Here is a 21,982-nt window from a genome sequence, read left to right on the forward strand (position 1 = left end):
CAGACACACTCATTTCAAAATAGTTTTACATGTGCCTTCACAGTATTTTACTAGGTAGCCACTGGTGACACTGTAGAGGCAATTTAGATTTAACGTTTTTTGTTCAGCTTTTTATGACGGAATCTTGAAAATACGGTTTTGTTAGATCTTGTTCCACGATATTTCACCAAGTATTGTAAACCCAACGTTAATTCACAAAAGTTTTTGAAAATTATCTTTTAAACGAAGAACGTTTATATTTATATCCAAAAGCATCAAAGAAAAAAGCTGCTATCAAAATTCATTAAAAGGTCATCATAGCACCCAAGTGTACCATAAGAAACATTAGGACTCGTTAGGATGTGCTCATTCTCTATAGTACATTATTGTACGTAATGGAGTGATCAAAAGAGTATGCCAAGGCTTAAATCAAATGTACGCTATCAAGATAAATTATATAGGTACCAAAAGAGTCTTTACTAAGTTCTGCTGAAATTTATCCCTATGAAAAGACAGTAGACAGTTTGCGACTTATAGCAAAAACTTGAGTTTTTTTCCCTAACATTCTAAAATTCTTTGCAGTTCAGAAAAAATGGTTACCTGTTTATTATAAACCGATTTGTTGTGAGTTGATTAAACCAGAAAAAAACATCCATGCACAAATATTTTTTGGATGCATCATCTAATGAGAAGTCCTTTTGTAAAATAATATAGCAAGGTGTTTGCCGCTGAGAAATTGCGGAATCGTAGATGCATGCTCGAGTATCTTGCCCTTTTTATCATCTGAATCGGAGAAGCAGGTTTTTGATTGTAATTCAGTTAATATATCATGTGTAAACGATGGTTTGAAGGTTGGGAAGGTTGTTCAAAGCTTAAATTTTGTGAATTTTTTTTCTAAATAATTATTCCTAATTTAGCTTTTACAAAGAGTATCTAGGATATAATCAATAAAACAAAACAAGAGTGTTACAATCACCAGTTTTTCTACAAGTTTGATTTATGAACAGCTATTTTTCAATGAAGCGCTCACATTGCGCTCTTGTTTGCTGTGTTTACAAAAACTGATGGTAAGTAACGTCACGTACATATGCCACCGGGGTATTCTCTGTGTTGTATCATGATGTGAGCGAAACGTGGTATACCGAAATTAGTATCACTGATGTGGCATAAAGTTATCTAATTAGACGAGAAATTTTGTTTAATACTCTAAATGTAAGAATATTAAATATTAGACCCTGTTTCCGGAAGGCTGCTCTAATGATCTGATTTCTCACTTATGAAACTGACCGGTCGTTCTGCATCTAATTCAGAATCATGTGTGAAATGTTTCCATCTGTCAGATGCAGAAGACCCAGATGTTTTAGAATTCTTCGAAATCAATGCAGGTTTGGGGGGTTTTAGTGGCTTAATGTTAACACTGGAAGCGGTGCTTGGTCTTTTTTGACGATGCACACGCGTATCCACCGAGTTGACATGAGTACCAGCAATATCATCAGACATATATGCCGCTTTACGTGTGATTCTAGCATCTGATAACCTACGGTGTATTTCTTGTTGGTCATCACCTCCACCGCCAAAGGTGAACTGTCTAAACAATCTATTATCTTTGAATCTGTTGTATTGATTATCTCTACTATTTCTTTGTGACTTATCATCCCTAGGTTTTGGCACTGCGCCTTTTTCTACATCTTGCGTTTTATCTTTGGTAACTGTTCTTGTAATTGCACGCATCAACTTCGAGCTAACTTTTTCTAGTTCAGGATTGTAGGGGTTATCAAGAGGTTGATCATCGTCATTGGATCCAACGTAAGAAGATACGCCTTCTAAATTGCTGAAATCTTCACCTTCTATGTTATCATCATCACCATCCCCAGATATAGCACTTTGAGCGTCTTCATTCGCCAGTGGATCAGGTATTGTTTCTATTCCGCCTTGCGTCTCATTGAGATTTCTATCATGCGTTTCATCAACCTTTTCGTTGGAATTGTCATCATCTATTATATCATCAATATCATTAGATTGCGTAGGCGATACTGGTGTATAGGGACCAGCAATGGTCCTCTCCTTCTCCAGTGGAGGGCCCATATCAGTCACTGGGAATACGCCTCTTGGTGATCTTATCTGCCTGGAGTTTCGACTTCTGATACTTGAAAGAGTTCCAACTCGAGATAACCCAGGCCTATATCCTGACGTTCTGGTTCTAGTACTTCTTAAACTTTGTGCTGTATTCATACTCCGCCTGCTTGTCATTTTTGATATGCTACTAGTTTCATCTGGTTCATAACCTTTCAATTCTGATGATTGATCTGAATTAAACTCTTCTGAAGGAATAACATGTGATCCCGGGTTACGAACAACTCTGGAATCCATGTTCAACATTGGTTGTTCATCAGTTTCTTCATAAGCTGGTAACTTTAATTTCTTCATGTCTTGCTCAATAACGTGCAGATGTAAATACCAAGTAATAACAATACCAAAAAAAGAGCCGCCAATTATATTACCAATAGCAACAGGTAGCATCATCTTCCAAAAATAATGACCAAATCCATATCCTACATTGTTAAAAATTGCAGCTGGCACCATAAACATGTCTGCAACAGCATGTGAGAAGCCCATGGACACAAAAGTGAAAATAGGTAAGAATATCATCAAAAATTTAACGTGTAACGGCTTGACCATAATTTGAAGGTAGACAGCAAGACAGACAAAAAAGTTTCCGGCAACACCCTTTAAAATATTTTCAGCAAAAGTGAAGGAATTTTTGACTTCACCGATTGCAATTGTTCCGAAAACAAAACTTTCTTCTTTGAAAACACCGGAGCAATAACATATGACATAAACAACAAAAATACTGGAGGCTAGATTCACCCAAAATGAGACAAACCATGATATTATTAAATCCATTAAAGTGACTGCGCCACGCACAACACCAACCGAGAAGTACAATATATTGGAGTTAAACAGTTCCATACCACAAATAATAACGTAGAATAGACCAATTGAATAAACAGCTCCTTGGGCAACGGAGACAAATATATACTCTCCGGGTATAAGTCCTGAACTTCCTGCTTGGCACATTACATGCAGCATTCCTCCAGAGGAGAAAAGAAACCCTCCCATAATTGAATTTATAAATAGAATATAAAACGGTAAACGTGATTTCTTCATGGCCGTGGCAACAACAGCCAAGGCGGCTTCATGAGGGGTAATATAGTATGTGTCGTCAACCATTTATTTGGATATCTATTGTTATTTTAACACACAAGTTGGCCCTAGAGAAACTTGTATGAATGATATCACAAGGCTGAATATGGGGGAACAAGGTATTGAACTTTCTCCAGGCACTATCGACCAGTACCAACAGAGGTGGTCCACCAAGTGCGATTTTCTATATAATATCAAAGTGAAAAGAAAGACTTTAAGATCTCAATCCAAACCAAATTTCATGAAAACACCCTCAATCGTAAAAAAAAATTTAGTCTATTGGCGGATCAGTAGCCGATCCAACCGTTCCCGACCTTACGCTATTTTCCAACGTAGTAGAACCTTTTAGTTGCTCTTCACTCCTAGGAGAGGATGTCAAACAATGTACTTCAAAACGGTAATTACAGGTACCTTTTATATTGAAAAGCACAGATATATTGGTGAATGATAAGCAAATTCTGTTTAGATAAATATGCTATTCCGATTGGCGCATTCCGCATTCTTTGTTTTCTTTTTTATTATTCTACAGCCTCTTGGTTGGGTGATATAGTAGCCATTATAGTTCTTGAAAAGTAGCAACTATGCTCAAAGGCCAGAGTCCTGTTTGTTTGCAGATGTGTATAAAAGTTATGGATGAATTCCATGTGGTGAAATATCATAAGAGGTTCCAATGCGATGAGCAGCTGAGCCCCGAGGATGTGATGGGGGTGTTTGCGAAGTTTGTTAAACAGCTTTTTTTACTCCAGACATTATGGCTATTGCACATTGGAAAGTCTGTAGGTTGAATGGCATTTTCTTCCTGAAATAAACACTGGCAGAGGATTTTGAAATGTCAAACTGAAGAAACACTACAAGAAGGAAAATGTTTCAATAAGTACCAACTTGAGCCTCCACGTTTATGCCTTCTGAGACAAGGAAAAAAATGCCGATGTAAAACAAACGCGGTTCAGTGAAAATCACCTGTAAAATTGAAAACAAGAAGGTGAAAGAGTTTCTGCTAAGCAGGTTATCAAGAGTAAGACAAAGTTGGAGTCCATTGGGTCGATGGTCGACTTTGAACATAAGACTGGTGGTCATGGGAAACCGGAGATCACTATAAATACCGATTTCAGTGAGGTGGGAGCAACGCTTCCTCTGAAAACAAAACAAGCAACTACTCCAATTGTCGAACATCTTCTCTCTCCCATGAAATCGATAATGTCAGATGACGTTCTTGATGGTAGGGAAGCGGAAAAGGTCAAAGCTTCTGCCGTTCAGAGGGAAAACTATTTACAAACCCCTCTACAACACTCTAGTGGTGGGTTGTTTAGTAAGTGTTTCAGTTTTTATAGAACTATGTTTACGGATGTTGATTCACACTGTGAGAAGTTGTACTATTTATTTGCCGTTGAAATATTTATCATCTTTGTCACTTATACCCATTATTCGACTCTCGACAAAAGAAATAAGTTTCTAACCCCAATTGTCATGGGTGGTGTCACTACGATGATAGGTGAAACTATCATCCAAATATATAAATGGAATTTAAGGAGACATACATACAGAAAGAACCAAGGTATATATTCAAAGATGGGGAACGACGAAGAGATGCAGATTGAATCAGAATCGTCCTCATTATCAGCAATAAAGCAAAAGAAGGGGATGTCCGCAACAAAAATGAATATGCACCATCGGAATTTAAGCAATGTAAGCAACATAGACCAGATTGAAACGGAAAAGGAGCAATTACCCCAAGATTTGACGACTTTTTCTGATTTGGAAAGTTTGGAGAATTCATTCATTCCAGAACATTGCAAGATCCTTGCATGGGGTAGCCTTAATGGATTACTATCAAGCTACTGGATTGAACTGGTGATAAGCCTATTTCCCGATCAGCCATTGTACTGTGTACTGATGGATCAAACCATTGGGGTACTTATCAACCAAACCTTATATTCTTTATTTCTCTGTCTTTGGGATGGTGAAATGGAAGTTTGCAGCGGCTATTCTCATAAGGAGGATTTAACTTGGGAAGTTTTCATTGAAAATTACGCTGTGATGTTGTGGAAATACATGAAATTAGCGTGGATGGTATGGCCCTTTATTAGTTTCTTTAGCTTTATGATACTTCCTCAACAATGGATTTTCCCCTTGAACTGTGTGTGTACTACTCTTTTCACGTTGGTTTTAGCAGGAAGCAGAGGATAGCGACCTACATTACGCTACTATTATCTTGTACAACTATAGGTCGGGTTCTCTGGACCTTTCACTTGTATATTTTACCCTTTAATCATTTGTAATCCGTCACATGCTTTAATCGACACTTTCTCTTTTTTTACTAGTAATTCCAACTATATATATCACCCCTGATATACACTTGTTATACATAAAATGATATTCTTACAAAAAAATTCAATGACAAAAAAAAAGCAAACACAGTATATCGAAAAACTCATAGCGTGCACCCAGGTCTTCGTCATATGATAGCTTCTGTTGCACCCTTTATAGCTCATGCTTTGCAAAGAAGTCTTTACCATAAATCTTCTAAAAAACAAAAATTAAAGTCATGCACCGATTTCTTCTATTTGGGTATCCTCGAATTGATTTGTTGGCATACAGACTTAGCGGATGTAAGTATTTTAGGTTACAGTGTCCTCCTTCTTCTAGCTATCAAATATCCCCCTGCTTAGACATCCAGATTCTAATTTTGTAAATCCTGAATAACTCTTTCACTAAATCCCTAAAATCTATACGGACTTCAGATTGGTAGTAGAACGTTAGCTTTTTCATATCCCATTGATATTCTGCATCAACAATAGTCATATTTAAATTGTATTCTCTGACTTTAGTTGTGCAAACGTTGACAGCTCTTAATTCATCATTTATCTTAGCATCTATAGTTAGTAGCTCTTCTGGTCTTGCAAATCTTAGAACAGGTTTTGGGTAATTAAGTATAGGTTTTTTATGGAAATCATCATCTCTAGACATTGCTGCCTTTCTATTCATATACTGCGCATATCTTAATAATCTAGCTTCTTGAACACTCACATTCAACTTGACTACCTTGCCTAAGTCTCTGCCACGATCGGCTTCCACAATCACCAAATCACCAACCTTGAGGTTTTCTAAACTCTTCTTAGTTTGAGGGTTTATATAGAAAACATCAATTCTTGCATTTTTGAAACAGCAAGCAATAATTGGATAGCTATTGATATCGTAGGAAGTATCCGATGGATAGGTTAAATGCGGTAAATTCGAAGTATTCAAGTATGAGTATCTTTTCTCTATATTGAGTACATCGGGGCTAGGGTTACCTAAATACTGAGAAACGTGGCTAGTGGCCTGGGAAACTTGCTCCTTCGTCGGTTCTACAGATTGGTAAACATTCATACCAAGTGAGGGTTTTGAGTAGGATTTCAGTGACTCTTGTTCTGATGGGTGGGATTGAGGTGGTAATTGCATCTGGTTCTTGTAATATATCATATTGTTCATTAAAGTATGCATTTGATTTATATTATAATCATTCATCCCCAGAGCATTCATACTATTCGTATTCAGATTGTTCAGTTGGTTGATTTGATTCATATTGTTCACTCCCTGTAGAGCATTCATGTTGAACCGATTCATGTTTAAATCATCACTGTTAGTGGTTGGACTGGCAAAAGGCACAAAGTTTGCACCAGCTGCAATGTCGTATGAGAATCTTCTTGCCGAAGGCATATCTGCATTTGGAGGAGATGTCCAACTAAAAGAAGAATGGTTCGTTTGTGGAGGGGGGCCAATATCATCATCCCCTTGGAGCAACTTCTCCATTTCCCGCTCTCTTTGGTCCAGTTCATGGTCCATAATCTTGGCATCTTCCTCTTTCAACCCTGTTTCTTTCCAGATATCTTCAAAAACAGACCTTTGCGGATGTGGAGGAGAGCCCGAACCGGCTTTTAAGACTTCAAGGTCTTGCTGCAAGCCAATCGAGTTTGTGGAATTGTGACTCAATCTAGTTGGCGAAAGATCCAAGTGGTCATGAAATGGTGATGTACTAAAGGACATGCCTTCCTGTGTTAACTGTGGCAATCCATGCTCGGGGAATGAACCACTTTTCGGAGTATACTGAGGAATGGAATTTCTGGTTGCCTTATAGTTGGCACCAATAGGATTAGTCACTGAGGAGGCAGATAGTTGTGGGAACACATAGTTCCCGCCTAGATCTTTTGAAGGGGACGTATTGGCATTAGTAAAGGCATTAAACGCATTCATGCTGGTCTGGGATGTTGGAGGGACAGAGAAATCGGCCGATGGCTCCATCAAACGTGGAGATCCTAGTGATGCATTGATCGAACCCATGTTGTAGTTCACGGAAAACACAGGAGTTGCATCAAAGGAGCCTTTGCGGGTATTGTTAGAGCCTATAGTGGCAATCTTAGCTGAGTTCCTCATGGAAGAATACTCCTGTGACGACCATCTTCTATCCATATCGGAGGCGAGGCCATTGTTAATATTCGGAGTCATGCTGATGGCGGGGTGATCGCCATGACGGCCCATGTTGGGGTTCTTCTTGTTGTCGTTCATTAACATATTTTTTTCTTGGTGGTGTATAGCGTTGTATAGAGTTGTGTTGGTTAGCAATGATACTTTGTTACTTACAGATAGAGAAGAATAAAATCAGGTCCCTATCTTTCTTCGGAGTGTGGGGCTGGCTCGAAGTTTAAATGTGAGCAAGAAAAATATGTTTGCTATAAGTTGAGGTTTTTTTTTTTTTTTTTCTATTCAAGTCTCAGAAGGCAGAAAGTCAGTTGTTCGTCACCTGGGTACCATCACAGAAAAACCACAGTGTGAAGGCAAATCGATGGGGGGAAAACTGCAGTATCTCTGGGGGTTGTCCAAGTGGGAGAATAGTCCTTTTGTGTTTGTAGTGGTGTTATCTGAGAATGGGATATTCTGCTCGTCAAGTATGTATGCCCTGCTGTTAGACAGATGGTAAAGTTCCAGCTCAATTGTCAGCCTTGTTTGTTATTTTCATTCTTATAGTTAAAGTCCTAAACATTTACAAAGATTACTCTATAAAGGGTTGCTATATACACGTAGTGTAGATGATTCAGATGACAAAGCTCCCCAAGCCAACAAGTATAAGGTTACCAAGGATGAAGTTGTTGAATAGGATTTCAAATCCACTTCTTCTTGAATACATATTGATCAACTTTGTCTGGATTTCCTCCTCGTAAAGTAGCAAGAGTGAAAACACCTCATTCATACTGTTGTCAATAAACTTGTTTGTGTTGATGAAGCTTTTTACAATTTTTTCATCACTACCTTCTTCGGGTTTACCTCTACTGGTAAATGTGAGCAATGAAGGAAGGTCCACATATTCAAAGTCATTTAAGTTTTGAATTAGACGAAACTTAATTGGAGGCAAAACATGCCGAATATGATCTTGATCCTCAAAATCTGTATCTTCGAAATCTTCATCTCTTTCGGTAGAGTCTGGGGTATTATTTAGTGTAATGGTGGTAAGATTGTCTTCATCTTGATCATCCTCATTATCGATATTGTTGATTCTACTCATATTCTTTGATGAAAGTCCGAATTTTTCATCGTTAATAAATGTAACCAACGACTGTAATTGTTGCGACGAGATGTAAGGTTTTCCCGTCACACTTGAGCAGGGGATTGTCTGTGGGAACCTAGCAGATAAATCGAAATAGTTGATTTTGAGATCAATAACTACATACTTGTTTTTCTCAATTGAGGGTTTAGGTTCATTGGTATCATCATCATTAAGTTTTCTCCAGACTGTCTCACAGGTTTTCTTGAATCCATCAACGGAAAACTCAAAATTTAAATCGTCCTTCAATTTGTCAATTTCATCATCGTCATCTTCATTGGGTAACATTATATCGAAAATCAGCTCAGCTTTACCAGAATTGATCCAATTCAATTTGGAATTGTCATTATTCAAGTATGATAGGTCAAGCATGTCGATCCTAATTCGAGTCATTTTCTTCCATAAATCTTCACTGGTGTTTCCGTTGTCATTATTGTCATCATTGTCATTATTATTAAAGTTATAGTCATTATTTTTTAAAACTGTTTGATTCTTGTATATTTCTACATTATTTGAATCATCCGAATGTTGGTGTGTATCCATTCCTTGGAAATGTGCAAATCGATGTTGTCTCTTGTGCAAGGTAAATAACGAACCTCCAAGTGAACCAAATACAGAATTGGCATTAAGAAAGTCATAAACCATCCATTTTCTTCTAAATTTCTTCAAGTCGCAATTGAAAATTACCAATTCTAAAGGTTTGTTAAAGTATTCACTATTAAAACGGATTTGTGAATGCTTAATTTTCAAATAACTCAATTCATAGTTATCATGAAAAGAATTGTCGAGTATCAGCTGGTCCCCCTCCACTATATCGATATTCCCATGTAATCCGTCAATCTCAATACCGTCGATCAAACCAGTACCATCTAACCATTGTCGTAGAGACAAAGTCAAATTGACTTCACTGATTTCAAGTCGATATTCCGAATGATGTTTTGGAATTCCTTGCTTCTCATTGGATACCTTCAAATTTCTGATTTTGATTTTCCCGTCTTGCCAGAGAACTCTGAAGTTCTTGTCAGACAAATCAACTTTTAGATTGTTATCAAACGTAATGAGCTTTCTCAGAACCATTCGTTCAATCTCACCATCTCCTATCCAATTCACCACATAGATCAAAACCCCGGCAAAGGTTGTAGTTCCCACCAGAATCCACAAAACATTCCCCATCAATATCCAGGAGAAAAAGGCTGACACCTCGTCGATATTGAAAGGTCGGTTCTGTCTCAACAAGAAATACTTGAGCCTCGTATAGAGACTTTCCCTCTTCTTTGCGGGACCCCCCTTCTTGGTTGTGTATGTCCTCAAGTGCAGCAGAGTGCTGGCATATGCACGTGGAACTTGTTGCCTCCTCTGGAAAGTATCCACTGCATTACCAACGGGTATTCCACACATCAAAAGCCGGCGGGTTGAGGTACTTTTCAACAAACCCCGGAGATGGGAATAGTTTGCAAGAGACGACATGCAGGGCCGTGTCCACGTGGACAAAGTGCATATCCGGCTAAGCAGCATACTACAGATCGTTGTATACTTGAAACAGATTTTTAAATGAGTTCAAGGGTAAGACTTAAAAGAGATTCAAAGAAATGACAACCAGGGTATCATTCAAATTGATGCACTTGATCATCAAATTGAAGAAATTCTGTCCCCTTACAGAACGGAAAGGAAAGGAAAAAAAGAAAAAATAAAAAATAAAAAATAAAAAATAAAAAATAAAAAATAAAAAATAAAAAATAAAAAATAAAAAATAAAAAATAAAAAATAAAAATAAAAAATAAAAAATAAAAAATAAAAAATAAAAAATAAAAAATAAAAAATAAAAAATAAAAAATAAAAAATAAAAAATAAAAAATAAAAAATAAAAAATAAAAAATAAAAAATAAAAAGTTTCACTACTCTCTTTTTGTTTTTCTGGTTCTCGCTGTACAAAATATAAGTGCAATTCTATATACAACAGGGGGGGGGGGGGGGGTGAGAAATGCCAGACATATGTTGGTTGATTCTGTTCTAAAGACCATGTTTGTTCAATACGTTTCCCTTGACATCTAGGGCCTCTATCCCTGAACAAGGGGGACAAACGGTCAGTCAGTATGTGCCGAGTGTACCATGGAACATCTAGATCTCTGTAGTGTTAAAAAATACGAGCTGGTTAATGAGGGTGGGGGGGGGGGGTGGCAATATATAAAAAGTGAAGATCCCCGATTAGGGGAAAGGGGTTCGCTAATGTCTGAAAAATATTTATAAGGAAATAATTTTCCATAATGGTAAACAGCCAAGTAACAGTTAAAGAACAACAGACAAAAGCTGGATAGATAGGTTTACATATAGAATTTTCTCTGAGGATGAGTTCTGTCAGTGTCAGGAAGATTGTCATTTATGTGTTGAGTGCATTAGTAGTTGTTTCTGTTGTCAGTCGAGGTGTGCATCATTTACGAGCACCTGATGTCAAGGAGGCTGCACAGAAGGATACATTGTTTGGGTTGATTGGAGAGCCTGGAAGAATTGAGAAGAAGCTCGACGATTTGGCAGAAAACGTGTTGGCCAAACAGGAGAATAGGCTAGAGAAATTAGAGAGGGAGAACCAGCGTCTTGAGAAACAGCTTGTGGAGATGAAGAAACCTTCAGACAATTTATCCGTACGAGAGAAGTTGTCCTTTATGTATTCTTATGACGTCAATTCCAAGTTCCCTGCATATATATGGCAGAGCTGGAGATACGGATTAAACGACGATAGGTTTGGCAAAGAACTGAAGGAGGGAGAGGAACAGTGGTCCTATTTGAATCCAGGATTTGTCCATGATTTCTTCAATGATGAGACCTCGATTGCAGTTATTAGGTATCTTTATATGAATATCCCCGAGGTGGTACAGGCATATACGATACTACCGCATCTGGCCCTAAAGGCTGATTTTTTCAAATACTTGATACTGTTTGCCAAAGGTGGAGTTTATGCGGATGTCGATACTTTACCATTACAGCCTATTCCCAACTGGATTCCCGAAAACGTGAATCCTAATGAGCTAGGTATGATCATTGGCATTGAGTCGGATACAAGTAGACGAGACGAATGGAAGAAACACTATACTAGGAAATTGCAGTTTGGAAACTGGATCATTCAGGCCAAGCCAGGACATCCTATATTAAGAGAAATCATAGCAGACATTACCGAGACCACGCTGCGTAAGTCCAAAGAGGGTGGGTTACTCATCAGAAGTGATCAGGATCCCGAATTTGCCCTCGATGTGATGGGGTGGACCGGTACGGGGAGGTTTACCGATGTGATTCTGAGTTATTTCAACAATTATATGCTAAGTGGGATATTCTCACAGATCACTTGGAAGGAGTTTACAAGAATGGAAGTGCCCAAACTAGTCAGTGACGTTTTAGTGTTACCGGCGAACTCGTTCAATGCAGACGCCAATGACAAGATGCCAAAGAATGTCGTCTCTTCCGATAGAGACCATCCTCTCGCCTTTGTAGTCCACTATAGAAATGCCTTGTATGCTACAGAGTGGGTGGACAATTGATTCGCAAATTGCAGACTAGAGCACGGAGAGGGGGGGGGGGGGGGGCAAGATAGTAATCGTCAGCATTGCCATTGTTATTACGTTACTGCTACCGCTGTTTCTATTGCTGGAGATCCCTATACATTGTATGTACAATAACCAGTAAATTGTAAAAACTGCTATATTTAGACCACACCTTGTTTTACCCCCCCCTCTGGCACTGCGCCACGCGTTGCGCCACACGCAAAAGAGCGTGTTGCATCACGTGACTTGGTTTGTATAAGTTTGGTGGAATATGGCGGCACAAATACGCAAACGCCCTCGCTGGCCAATGGCAGCGCGAGAATGGCCATTACCTGCTGTAAACGGAAGTTGCGGCGCCCAGCCCAGCGCAACCTTCTCTTTTAGGCAAGAGCCAAACAATAGAAAACGCGAGCGCGTTTGTTTTCATAAAAAAAAAAAGCCGTTTCTATTTTGTTTCATGTTTCTAACATGGAGTGTTGTCCTCCTCCTGCATCTCTCCCCCCCCCCTGGAAGGGTGTTTCTGCCACAATCTCATACTGGCTGCTTGCAATGTCTTCGATTCGTTTCTTTTCTCCCTTTCCTCCCTGCCTTTTTCCGCCTTGATTCTTGGCAATACTTTGGTGGTACCTGTCTCTTTCTTCATTAACTCCTGTTTCTACGGACTTACTTGTGTACTGTCTTCCTCTCACTAAAGCCCTGATAAACTTCTGCGTTTCCACTTTTCCAACTATCGTTCATTCCTTTAATAACTATAACTACTGTGCAGTGAAGTTTATCTCTATAGAAAGAATAACAACTCAAGAAACCTTTTTTTAGAAACCAGTCAACACATTCACTCATTTTATTTATAACTCACTGACGTTCACTATCAAATAGAATTACAACTACAGCATGAAATTCTCAACCTCCATTCTATACACAATTGCAACAGCATTGTTCTCCGCTTCAACTGTTACTGCAGGCTGCGACTATATTGGCGGTAACTACTACTGTAACTCGGTTAGTGCTATCCAGTACCAAAACTTGGGTTTCCAAGGTTCCTATAACGATGTCACCAACATGGACGAAACTTCCTGCGAGTGTTCCTCTGAAGTCTTCTCTTTCTCTGGTACAATGGCCCCATTAGATGAAGAGTTGTCCGTCCATTTCAGAGGACCAATCAAGCTAGCACAGTTTGGTGTTTATTATCCAGCGTCTTCCGTCCAAAAGAGAGAAAACAATGAGGACGACGGAGATTGTACCACCACCAAGCACGTCCATCACAAGCATAAGAGAGCAGCTGCTGTTGAATATAAGTATGTTACTGAAACTGTTTACCAGAATGCGGACGGTAATGCAGTCACCTCTTCTGTCGAACAAACTACTGTCGGTGGTCCCGGTGGTGCAACTACTTTAGAAACTCAAATGGTAGCAACCCCCGCTGCTTCTAACGACGATTCTGATGCAGTCACGACCTCTTCGTCATTGTCTTCTTCCACCTCAAATGCTGCATCTTCCACTTCAAGTTCTGCAAGCTCTGAAAGTTCTGCATCAGTCCAAGGTGACTGGACCAGATCTTCTTACTTCACTCCTGGTTCTGCAGATAATTGTGTCTTTATGAACAACATGGGTGGCACTTCAGGCTCTGGTACCTGGTCTTCCTGTTTTGGTAACTCAATCTCCTTTGCTGCATCCGACGGTGTTAGTGGTGCGTCATCCGCTCAAGCTTTAGGAGATGTCACCCTCTCATCCAACAAGGAGTTCATGATCTTCTCTGGTTCCTCTTGTGATGCTTCTGGTGGTGATTGTGGTTATTATAGAGACGGTATCCCAGCTTACCACGGTTTTGGTGGTCAAAACAAGATCTTTGTTTTTGAATTCCAAATGCCAAAGGCAACTGATGATGCTACCTTCAACTATGATATGCCAGCCATCTGGTTATTGAATGCCAAGATCCCAAGAACCTTACAATACGGTAATTCAGCTTGCTCTTGTTGGAGTACTGGTTGTGGTGAATTCGATGTTTGGGAAATCTTATCATCTGGCTCCGACAAACTAATCTCCCATTTACACGATGGTCAAGGTACCGGTTCCTCAGACTACATTCCAAGACCTTATGACTCAACCATGAAAGGTGCTGTTATTTTCAAAGACGGTGATGTTACCATTGTTACTTTAGAAGATTCAGTTACTTTTGATGGTTCTTTATCCAATGATGACATTGAAAACTGGATTTCAGGTACTAAAACCACAGTTCAAGTTTCTTAAACAAATAAATATTCACAAATAACTAGGTTTATTTACGCTGTGCTTCAATTCATCTCACCTAAGTCGTTCCTTTACTCTTCCTTTTCATAAATATCAGTTCAATTCAGTTCTGTAAAATTAAAATCAGTTTGCCTTTACATTTCCTTGACTCCTCAACTTCATTAGTTTATTATCAGTTGTTCTTTATCTCTCCTTGCTTTTTTATTTCTCATTTCAATATGTGTACATGTATAACTATTAAATAACTACATTAACCAAGTTTTGATTTAAGAAAAAATTACTTGCGTGCGGGGCCATGTGAAGTTTTCCCCCGTAAAGAAGGGGTTGCTACCTTTTTTCTGCTCTTGTATACTTTACAAAACTATTTATGTGTATCATAAGGGAACGCAATTGCTTTCTCATTTGGTGATGAACCCCCTAGAATTGTCTGGCATACCTACGTCTTTCAAACCACCACCTGTGCCATATTTTCTTTGTGAATATTGCCAAAAAATTTCAGATACCTGTTATTTTTGCTTGAACCAGACATCGAATTTTGAAAGAAAACTATATCAATTTCAATTGTATAATGAACCCAACAACTTGCCAATTGAAGAAGTTGTCAAGCATTGTGATAAGTCGTTCATATATGAGGAAAACATAGATAATGCAGATAAGATTTACGAACCCTATATTACACGGTGTAAAGTCGAAGATGAATATGATGTTGAAGGAAAACGGAAAAAGAAAGACCATCCTGGATTTTGTAAATATTGCATTATTGAAGGTGCCCAATGGGACTCTAATTTTTATGAACGTAATAATTCAAGATATAGGGGCCATATGATAAATACACACGGCATCCATCCTAATGGCACACGTTGCAAATTGCCAGAAACTGGTGTTTTCTGTTACAAATGGATAAGAAACCATTGGTTTGAAACAAGCGGGTTTTTCTGTCCCTATATAGGTTGTAACGAACCACTAACCTTAGGAGAAAAGGGCCATGGATTTCATGAATATCTTAGACATTGGAGTAAATGCCATGCTGATGGATGAAAAAAAGTTAAAGTATTGTACTTCTATATTGGTTGAACATTGGCTGAGCCATCGTTTTATACATACCCTTATTCTTTTCTTGCTATACAATTCCGCTGTTTCTTTCTTGCTTTTTCGGTTGACTATATTTCATAGGGGTTTATAAGTGCATCAACCTGTGCAAAAGTTAAACCTCCTGGGTTGTTTGAAAAATTAACAGTTGATTCCAATCGAAATAGCAAAACTTGGTCTTCTCGATCTGATGGGAGTCTAAACAATACACCAAAAATATCTAAAAGGGAGAACGGTATACTGCCAACGTTTAGAGCAGAAAATACCAAATTTACCGGGAAATATTATAGAAAACTAAACAAAATACAAGAAGGCATCAAAACTTTATTGTCAAAAGCTCAACAATTTGATAAAGGAAAAATTGAACATGACAAGGAAGATAAACTTATTAATAATAAAGATAACAATACTAATTTCAATAATGCCAATAGTGATCACAATAATGACTATAATAATCATAATACAGATGAAACTAAGATAAATTGTGTTGTAATTATCGACATTCATATGAGTAAACATAATTTATCGAAACCATTGCAAAAAAAAAAGGAACTTATCCAAAAACCATCAAAATTATTAAGATGTCTGTGAAGAATCTTCACTAAGTACCATATCTTTTTTGAAAGTTAGAAATGTAAGTGGCAATGACATAACAAAGTTTTAAAGCAGAAAAAAGTATCTCAAGGTAAACAAACTACCTTAGGGCACTACTGAAACAATGATTGAACAAAACATTAATTATATTGCAATGCTAAAGAAAAATCAAAAGACATAGCTGCTAAATTGAGCAAAGAAGAGATCAAAAAGAATCATTTCATTGACTCAAATAAAATGACAACTGTTAACTATACAAAATGCTTAATAATCCTTAATATGAAACACAAAACTTGTCTTGATACTTCTAGGGAGCAGCATAAAGAAATAAATAAGTAGAATAAACAAAAAATAATGGTTGTTGTGGTCACAGTTTAATTTGGTTGTCTCTGATGAAACTGAGGTACTAACTAGGATTTTGCAGAATTTTAACAAATGAAACTAAGAGTATGAGTTCAGCCGATACTAGAGCTTTTGAAACATTAAAAGGTTTCAATAATGAAAAATTTAATGCTATTATTGTTAGATCCTTAAGTAACAATATACCTGATTTTCCAATGAAAAAAAAGAGGGGGGGGGGGGGGACATCTGAAAAGAACAAAAACCTATTGACTGTAGAAACAGTATAACAGCATCTAACAATCATTATAAAGACCTTATTGATTGCATAGTACATAATACTTGTTTAAATATTAAAAAGTTTGACACTACAATTTATTTACATAGCTTTACAGAAAAAAAAAGGTAAAATTAAAAATACTTTAAAAAAAGCATCCATTGATAAACACCTTTTTCATGCTTTACAAGATGATAAATCTATTTATTGCTCCCGCTTGGGAGTTGCAAAACCTTTTTGCTCTTTGAGTACAAGCAAGCAATAGTGAGAAGCAAATATGGATACAATTTATAACAAACAAACTCTAGAAAAAGAAAACCTTTACTGCGGAGCAAAATCTATTAGTCAAGTATCTTCAAAAAGAAAGATTTGCTTTTTTAAGCAGGGTTTTACCAATGGCAAGCCCAGTATACAGCCACATTTGCAGATTATGAAGAGAATACTAAAAAGGCAAATAAATTTAATAAACAGACTGTACATGAAAATACCAAATCATTTTAAACAATGAGAATAAAGTCTACGAGCTTCTTAAGGAGCTAAAAAAGTATCATTCAGAGATACAATGTTTACAAACAGAAAACCTGATGGCTGAACCTAATCAATTGAATAATAGATTGGATCATTTGAAGGCCACACCTTTGCATGAAAACACTGAAAGAATTGATTTGCCGGAACAACTTTTTGAGAAGAACCAATTCATTGTGAAACTGTCTAATGAGACAAATGACTTTAAAAAAGTAATAATAGACAAGAAACACAAAACCGATGCTTTTTCTGAGCAGATCCAAACACTTAAATCCAACCTATTTGCACTACAAAGAAAAACCTATTTATCACAACACAAAAAAAGAATTAAGTATATCCATGGCATTTCGATTGTGAAGATGCCCAATCTTTTCAACCCGAAAACTGATACAATAATAAAAGAGGAAGATTTGGCCCAAAAAAAATAAAAATAAAATCAACTTGCTAAAATCAGTGCCTAAGAAGACCGTGACATTTACCTCTGGATTGGAAGCTTATAAAAATAGCAAAATAACCAAAACGGCAATAGTTAGTAAAGTAAAGGAACTTAGATCCAAAATGACACTTTTGGATTCATTAAAAGATGCAATCGAACAGATTACAAGAAACAGAACATGAAATATGTATAAAAAAGAAAATCTACATGATTCAGATGCATTTAATGTGTATGAAACCATTAACAGAATGCACACTAGAAACGGACCGCTGATGTAATCTTCATATAAAAGAATAACATTGGCAAAATTTAAGCTTTGCATCAGAGAAAGCCAACTACCATTAAAGTTATAACCAGGTATAGAATCGTAAACATATATCATTATTCAGAAAGCAAATGCCTCCTTATAGTTCTTGGCCTAGTTCTTCGACGAGTTCTTCATGGTCAAATTTGTGCATGAAGACAACTTTTTTATATTCATCACGCTCCACATGTAGTACTGGAATATCGTACCTATAACAATCAAACCAACCTCTATTTTCTGGTTTGGAAATATCCACATATTCAACGTCTTTAATTGTTTTTCTCATTTCTGGTTTCACATCGTCTAACGCGTTTTCCAAAACTACGTTTGCCTCATAACATAACATACAATCAGGTTTCGTGAAAAACCTGAGTTTGGTGGTAATGTCTCTAGTACACGTCCTGTTTAAGCTTGCTCTATTACTGAATTGTGTACTGTGTCTAAGTACTTGCCTAAACATTGCTAGTGTTTTTGGAAAAAGAATGGTTGGGTAGATAAGTGTAGTTGGCTGATTCAGGTTTTACGGTATTTTACTTAGGCGCATACAGCGAAATTTAAATTCCTAGCAACTCCGTCGAAAAAAAAAATTACACCATGATGATCATTATCACCTATCGGGTAACGTAAATTTATAATGCGTCGTTATAATTACATAAATACAATAAAGTTTAACAAATCAGAAGGCCAAAACTCACCAGCCAATGTAATCACGGCCAACTATCCTGAACACTCTCAACTTACCTGATGCTAGATTTTTTAGTTTGTACCTAGCCTGTTGAACCATACCTTCGGATTGTTCAATGACTTTAATCTTATTCTTCTCTGCATCAAAACTGGTGACTATAGAGACTTGAGGCTTCAAAACACCGACATGTTTGGTGGTCGAACCTTCAAAGGTGGCATTAACCACTACCAAAACATCACCTGGTCGGATGTCATCATAAAATTTGGTATCACCATTATTATTACGGTATACGACAGCACCGTAAGTCTTATTAGCAATAGGTAGTAAAACCGAGTCTGGTAGCTGTGAAAAAATATAATCAACATATTCCCCACTAAATGATTTTTTCAAGCTTCCAACTGCAATATTATATGCCAAAGGGCCATACTTAGTGTATTCTTCAATAAGTTTTTTCCTATCTGCTTTCACTTTATGTTTACTCTCATGAAAAAACATGATCCTCTCAGGCTCAGAAACATCATATGCTAACTCCAAAGTAGTACAACCTAATTGTGCATCCAAAATGTAGTAAACAAGGTACTTCGTTAGCCTTCCACCTCTTTTGGGGATTTCTGTAGCTTCAACCTCAAAATATGTTTCCAAAGCGTTCAATTGAGGGGGGAGAGATTCAGTGGTCCACCATAACTCGGTATTGTTGCTTTCGATGTGGGGAGCAATACATGGAGTAGAGGCAGAGCTCTCCAAAGACGTCCGAGTAGCCTGTCTTTGAATAAACGGTGCTGGCGGTGCTGTCTCTATCGACTGGCATGGAGGTTCTGATCCTGGTGTCGGTTCTGGATGTGAATGCAACGTGCTATGTTTTCTTGTGCTACTTTCAGAAAATACGCTTGAAGCGCTTTTTGGAATTGGTGGAGCTGCAGAAGTAGGAGGAACTGGGGGAATCGGTGGTCTACTACTGACAGATGAATGACGAGAAATCGCATCGGCACGAGTTAGGTGCCCTGGTGTTGGAGCTGGTATTTGAGGAGGCATTGGTGGTGGAGCTCCTCTGGTTTGAGTAGGAGAAGCAACATTAGGAACAGCACCAGGTATAGGAGGGGGTGATGACATCGTCACAGAGGGCGGAGAGCCTAAATCGGTGGTGCAAAGTGGTGGAAGAATTGGTGGACGTTCTGCCGGGGGAACCGTAGCTGGTATTTCTTGAGGGACTGAGGAGGGAACTGGTGGGGGAGGTGGACGTTGTGACACAGCAGGAGGCGGTGGTGGTACATGTGTCATTACAGGCACGGCTGTTGGTGTTGCGGTAGCAATTGCAGAAATTGGAACAGGAGGCGCATGTGTAACTGGAACACTTGGCACAGGAATGTGTGGTACGGTAGTTGCACCAGTTTCCAACTCTTCCTGGCCATGTTGTGAAATCGGTGGAGGAGAACTTGGTACAGGAGGTGGTGCATCTTTTGTTGAAGTGGTAGGCAAAACCTCTCTCTTTTCGGGTAAACTATTTGAAATAACCGGACTTGGACTAGCCGATACAAAACTTGGTCTATAAGGATGGACAGTTGCAGGTGGTGCTGGAGGTTGATCTCTGTGTTCTACAGTATCTTCAAATTCGCTTCCATTATCGTCCGAAGACCCTGCGGTAACACTACCATTCGTCTTGGAGCTTTTGATGGAACCAATTCTGCTCTTAGTTAGCTCTATTTTTTCACGCAAAGGTTTATCCTCTTGTTCTGCAGACTCTGTAGGTGATGACAAAATATCATTGGTATGCATATTCTCTTCATGATTTTCCTCTGAAGTATCTGATTTTGGAGCGTGGCTCTCCGTTTGAGAATTAGGCATAGGCATTCCCATAATCGGAGGTGCACCGCCAGGAACAACTGGAAGAATCGGAACAGGAGCCGGAACTTCTTCCTCGGAAACTATCGCCTTCTCCTTTTTATGTTGAGAAGATTTCTTTGCCTTTGCTGAAGGTGGCATCATAGGCATGCCCATCATACCCATCATACCCATACCACCTGACAACTTTGCCATCCGCTCTGCTAATCTTCGTTTCCGTAATTCTTCCTCATCTTCTTCTTCTGTATCTTCAAGGTCATCTTCTTCGCTCTCATTTGAATCTCCTTCTTCTGTCTCATCCAAAGCGTTTCCCTGGTCTTGTAATACTTCACCTTCCTTTGCAGTCATTATAGAGGAGCGTCTATCCGGTGATTTAGTGGTACGTAAAGATACCCCATCTTCATTCTCGTCATGAGCAGCGCCTACATCTACTTCCTCAGCCTCACTGTGTACTTCTGCTGGTGAAGGCTCAACATTATGCCTAGCTCTTTTCTTTTCCTCCTTCCTTTTCAGTGCTGCCTCTAATGCCTTCCGCTCTTCTTCCTGTTGCTTCTGAAGTAGTTGCAAACGTTCTTTCAATGTCATTCTTGGCTCTTCAATCGCTTCTGTCACAGATGAAGATTTGACAACTTCCCCCGATACAACATCGGGAATTTTTTCATCCTTCTTAATTGGCTTAGAATCACCAAAAGACGGTGGAATATACGAAGAGTGGTGTTCGGTTACAGGAAATTGTTTCTTCACAGCATAATCATCATGCAATTTTTGAGACGGGATCACCGGAACGGTAGCTGTATTGAAGGTTTGCAGCTTGTTCTTAAAGTTCTCTGGTTCATGAACAATGTTTGCCTCAATTTCTCTCAACCTCTCGCTTGGCTCAGAAGTGTTTTGCCTTACTTCCTCCTGTGTTTCAGCACCGTTTAAAGACTCCGTTGATTCTTGTTCAGTTGGGGGTTCCTTCGAAACTTCATAGTTGCTTTTCTCTTCCTCAACTGGGGCTTCTAGTTTTTCCACAAAAGTTCTTGGAAAGTACCCTGACCTTGTACCTTCCATGTTAGAACCAAACAACCAGTCGTCATCAACAATCTCTGTAACAGTGATCTTTTCGTCCATTGCTAGCGGTAAATCATCGGCTGCATTCTCTTGATCCGGTTCATAGGGGAAACGAACAATGGCAGTGTATGGAACAGACATGATATTTTGGGTGTAACCACTTCTCCTCAAATACTTATAAACTTTGCAAATAAGTAACTAGTAAGCAATTGAGGTATTAATGATCTAACAAAGGATGAACGAACAAAACTTTAGAAATGAGCATCTTTCCTTATTTTCCTTTGCCACTACATCAAGCAT

The 21,982-nt window shown here is 38.4% G+C and overlaps 9 protein-coding genes across 9 annotated transcripts; 4 read left to right on the plus strand and 5 right to left on the minus strand.

The window, feature by feature from the left end:
- Nucleotides 1–1,233: 1,233 nt before the first annotated feature.
- Nucleotides 1,234–3,210, minus strand: C5L36_0D01100 (uncharacterized protein; the record flags this gene model as incomplete). Its single annotated transcript, XM_029466988.1, has 1 exon — nucleotides 1,234–3,210. One exon carries the CDS (start codon nucleotides 3,208–3,210, stop codon nucleotides 1,234–1,236), a length of 1,977 nt encoding a protein of 658 aa, XP_029322848.1.
- A 1,017-nt stretch (nucleotides 3,211–4,227) lies between these two features.
- On the plus strand, nucleotides 4,228–5,370 carry C5L36_0D01105 (uncharacterized protein; the record flags this gene model as incomplete). The annotated part of the gene is made up of 1 exon (XM_029466989.1): nucleotides 4,228–5,370. One exon carries the CDS (start codon nucleotides 4,228–4,230, stop codon nucleotides 5,368–5,370), a length of 1,143 nt encoding a protein of 380 aa, XP_029322849.1.
- Nucleotides 5,371–5,832: 462 nt separating this feature from the next.
- Nucleotides 5,833–7,734, minus strand: C5L36_0D01110 (uncharacterized protein; the record flags this gene model as incomplete). Its single annotated transcript, XM_029466990.1, has 1 exon — nucleotides 5,833–7,734. One exon carries the CDS (start codon nucleotides 7,732–7,734, stop codon nucleotides 5,833–5,835), a length of 1,902 nt encoding a protein of 633 aa, XP_029322850.1.
- Nucleotides 7,735–8,254: 520 nt separating this feature from the next.
- Nucleotides 8,255–10,276, minus strand: C5L36_0D01120 (uncharacterized protein; the record flags this gene model as incomplete). The annotated part of the gene is made up of 1 exon (XM_029466991.1): nucleotides 8,255–10,276. The coding sequence occupies one exon, from the start codon at nucleotides 10,274–10,276 to the stop codon at nucleotides 8,255–8,257; it is 2,022 nt and encodes a 673-aa protein (XP_029322851.1).
- Nucleotides 10,277–11,106: 830 nt separating this feature from the next.
- C5L36_0D01130 (uncharacterized protein) lies at nucleotides 11,107–12,291 on the plus strand (the record flags this gene model as incomplete). The annotated part of the gene is made up of 1 exon (XM_029466992.1): nucleotides 11,107–12,291. One exon carries the CDS (start codon nucleotides 11,107–11,109, stop codon nucleotides 12,289–12,291), a length of 1,185 nt encoding a protein of 394 aa, XP_029322852.1.
- An 894-nt stretch (nucleotides 12,292–13,185) lies between these two features.
- Nucleotides 13,186–14,541, plus strand: C5L36_0D01140 (uncharacterized protein; the record flags this gene model as incomplete). Its single annotated transcript, XM_029466993.1, has 1 exon — nucleotides 13,186–14,541. The coding sequence occupies one exon, from the start codon at nucleotides 13,186–13,188 to the stop codon at nucleotides 14,539–14,541; it is 1,356 nt and encodes a 451-aa protein (XP_029322853.1).
- A 408-nt stretch (nucleotides 14,542–14,949) lies between these two features.
- On the plus strand, nucleotides 14,950–15,579 carry C5L36_0D01150 (uncharacterized protein; the record flags this gene model as incomplete). Its single annotated transcript, XM_029466994.1, has 1 exon — nucleotides 14,950–15,579. The coding sequence occupies one exon, from the start codon at nucleotides 14,950–14,952 to the stop codon at nucleotides 15,577–15,579; it is 630 nt and encodes a 209-aa protein (XP_029322854.1).
- A 2,626-nt stretch (nucleotides 15,580–18,205) lies between these two features.
- Nucleotides 18,206–18,565, minus strand: C5L36_0D01160 (uncharacterized protein; the record flags this gene model as incomplete). The annotated part of the gene is made up of 1 exon (XM_029466995.1): nucleotides 18,206–18,565. One exon carries the CDS (start codon nucleotides 18,563–18,565, stop codon nucleotides 18,206–18,208), a length of 360 nt encoding a protein of 119 aa, XP_029322855.1.
- A 231-nt stretch (nucleotides 18,566–18,796) lies between these two features.
- C5L36_0D01170 (uncharacterized protein) lies at nucleotides 18,797–21,823 on the minus strand (the record flags this gene model as incomplete). The annotated part of the gene is made up of 1 exon (XM_029466996.1): nucleotides 18,797–21,823. The coding sequence occupies one exon, from the start codon at nucleotides 21,821–21,823 to the stop codon at nucleotides 18,797–18,799; it is 3,027 nt and encodes a 1,008-aa protein (XP_029322856.1).
- Between the last annotated feature and the right edge of the window lie 159 nt (nucleotides 21,824–21,982).

The sequence above is a fragment of the Pichia kudriavzevii genome, chromosome 4, assembly GCF_003054445.1.
Source record: "Pichia kudriavzevii chromosome 4, complete sequence".
In the NCBI taxonomy this organism is placed as follows: domain Eukaryota; kingdom Fungi; phylum Ascomycota; class Pichiomycetes; order Pichiales; family Pichiaceae; genus Pichia; species Pichia kudriavzevii.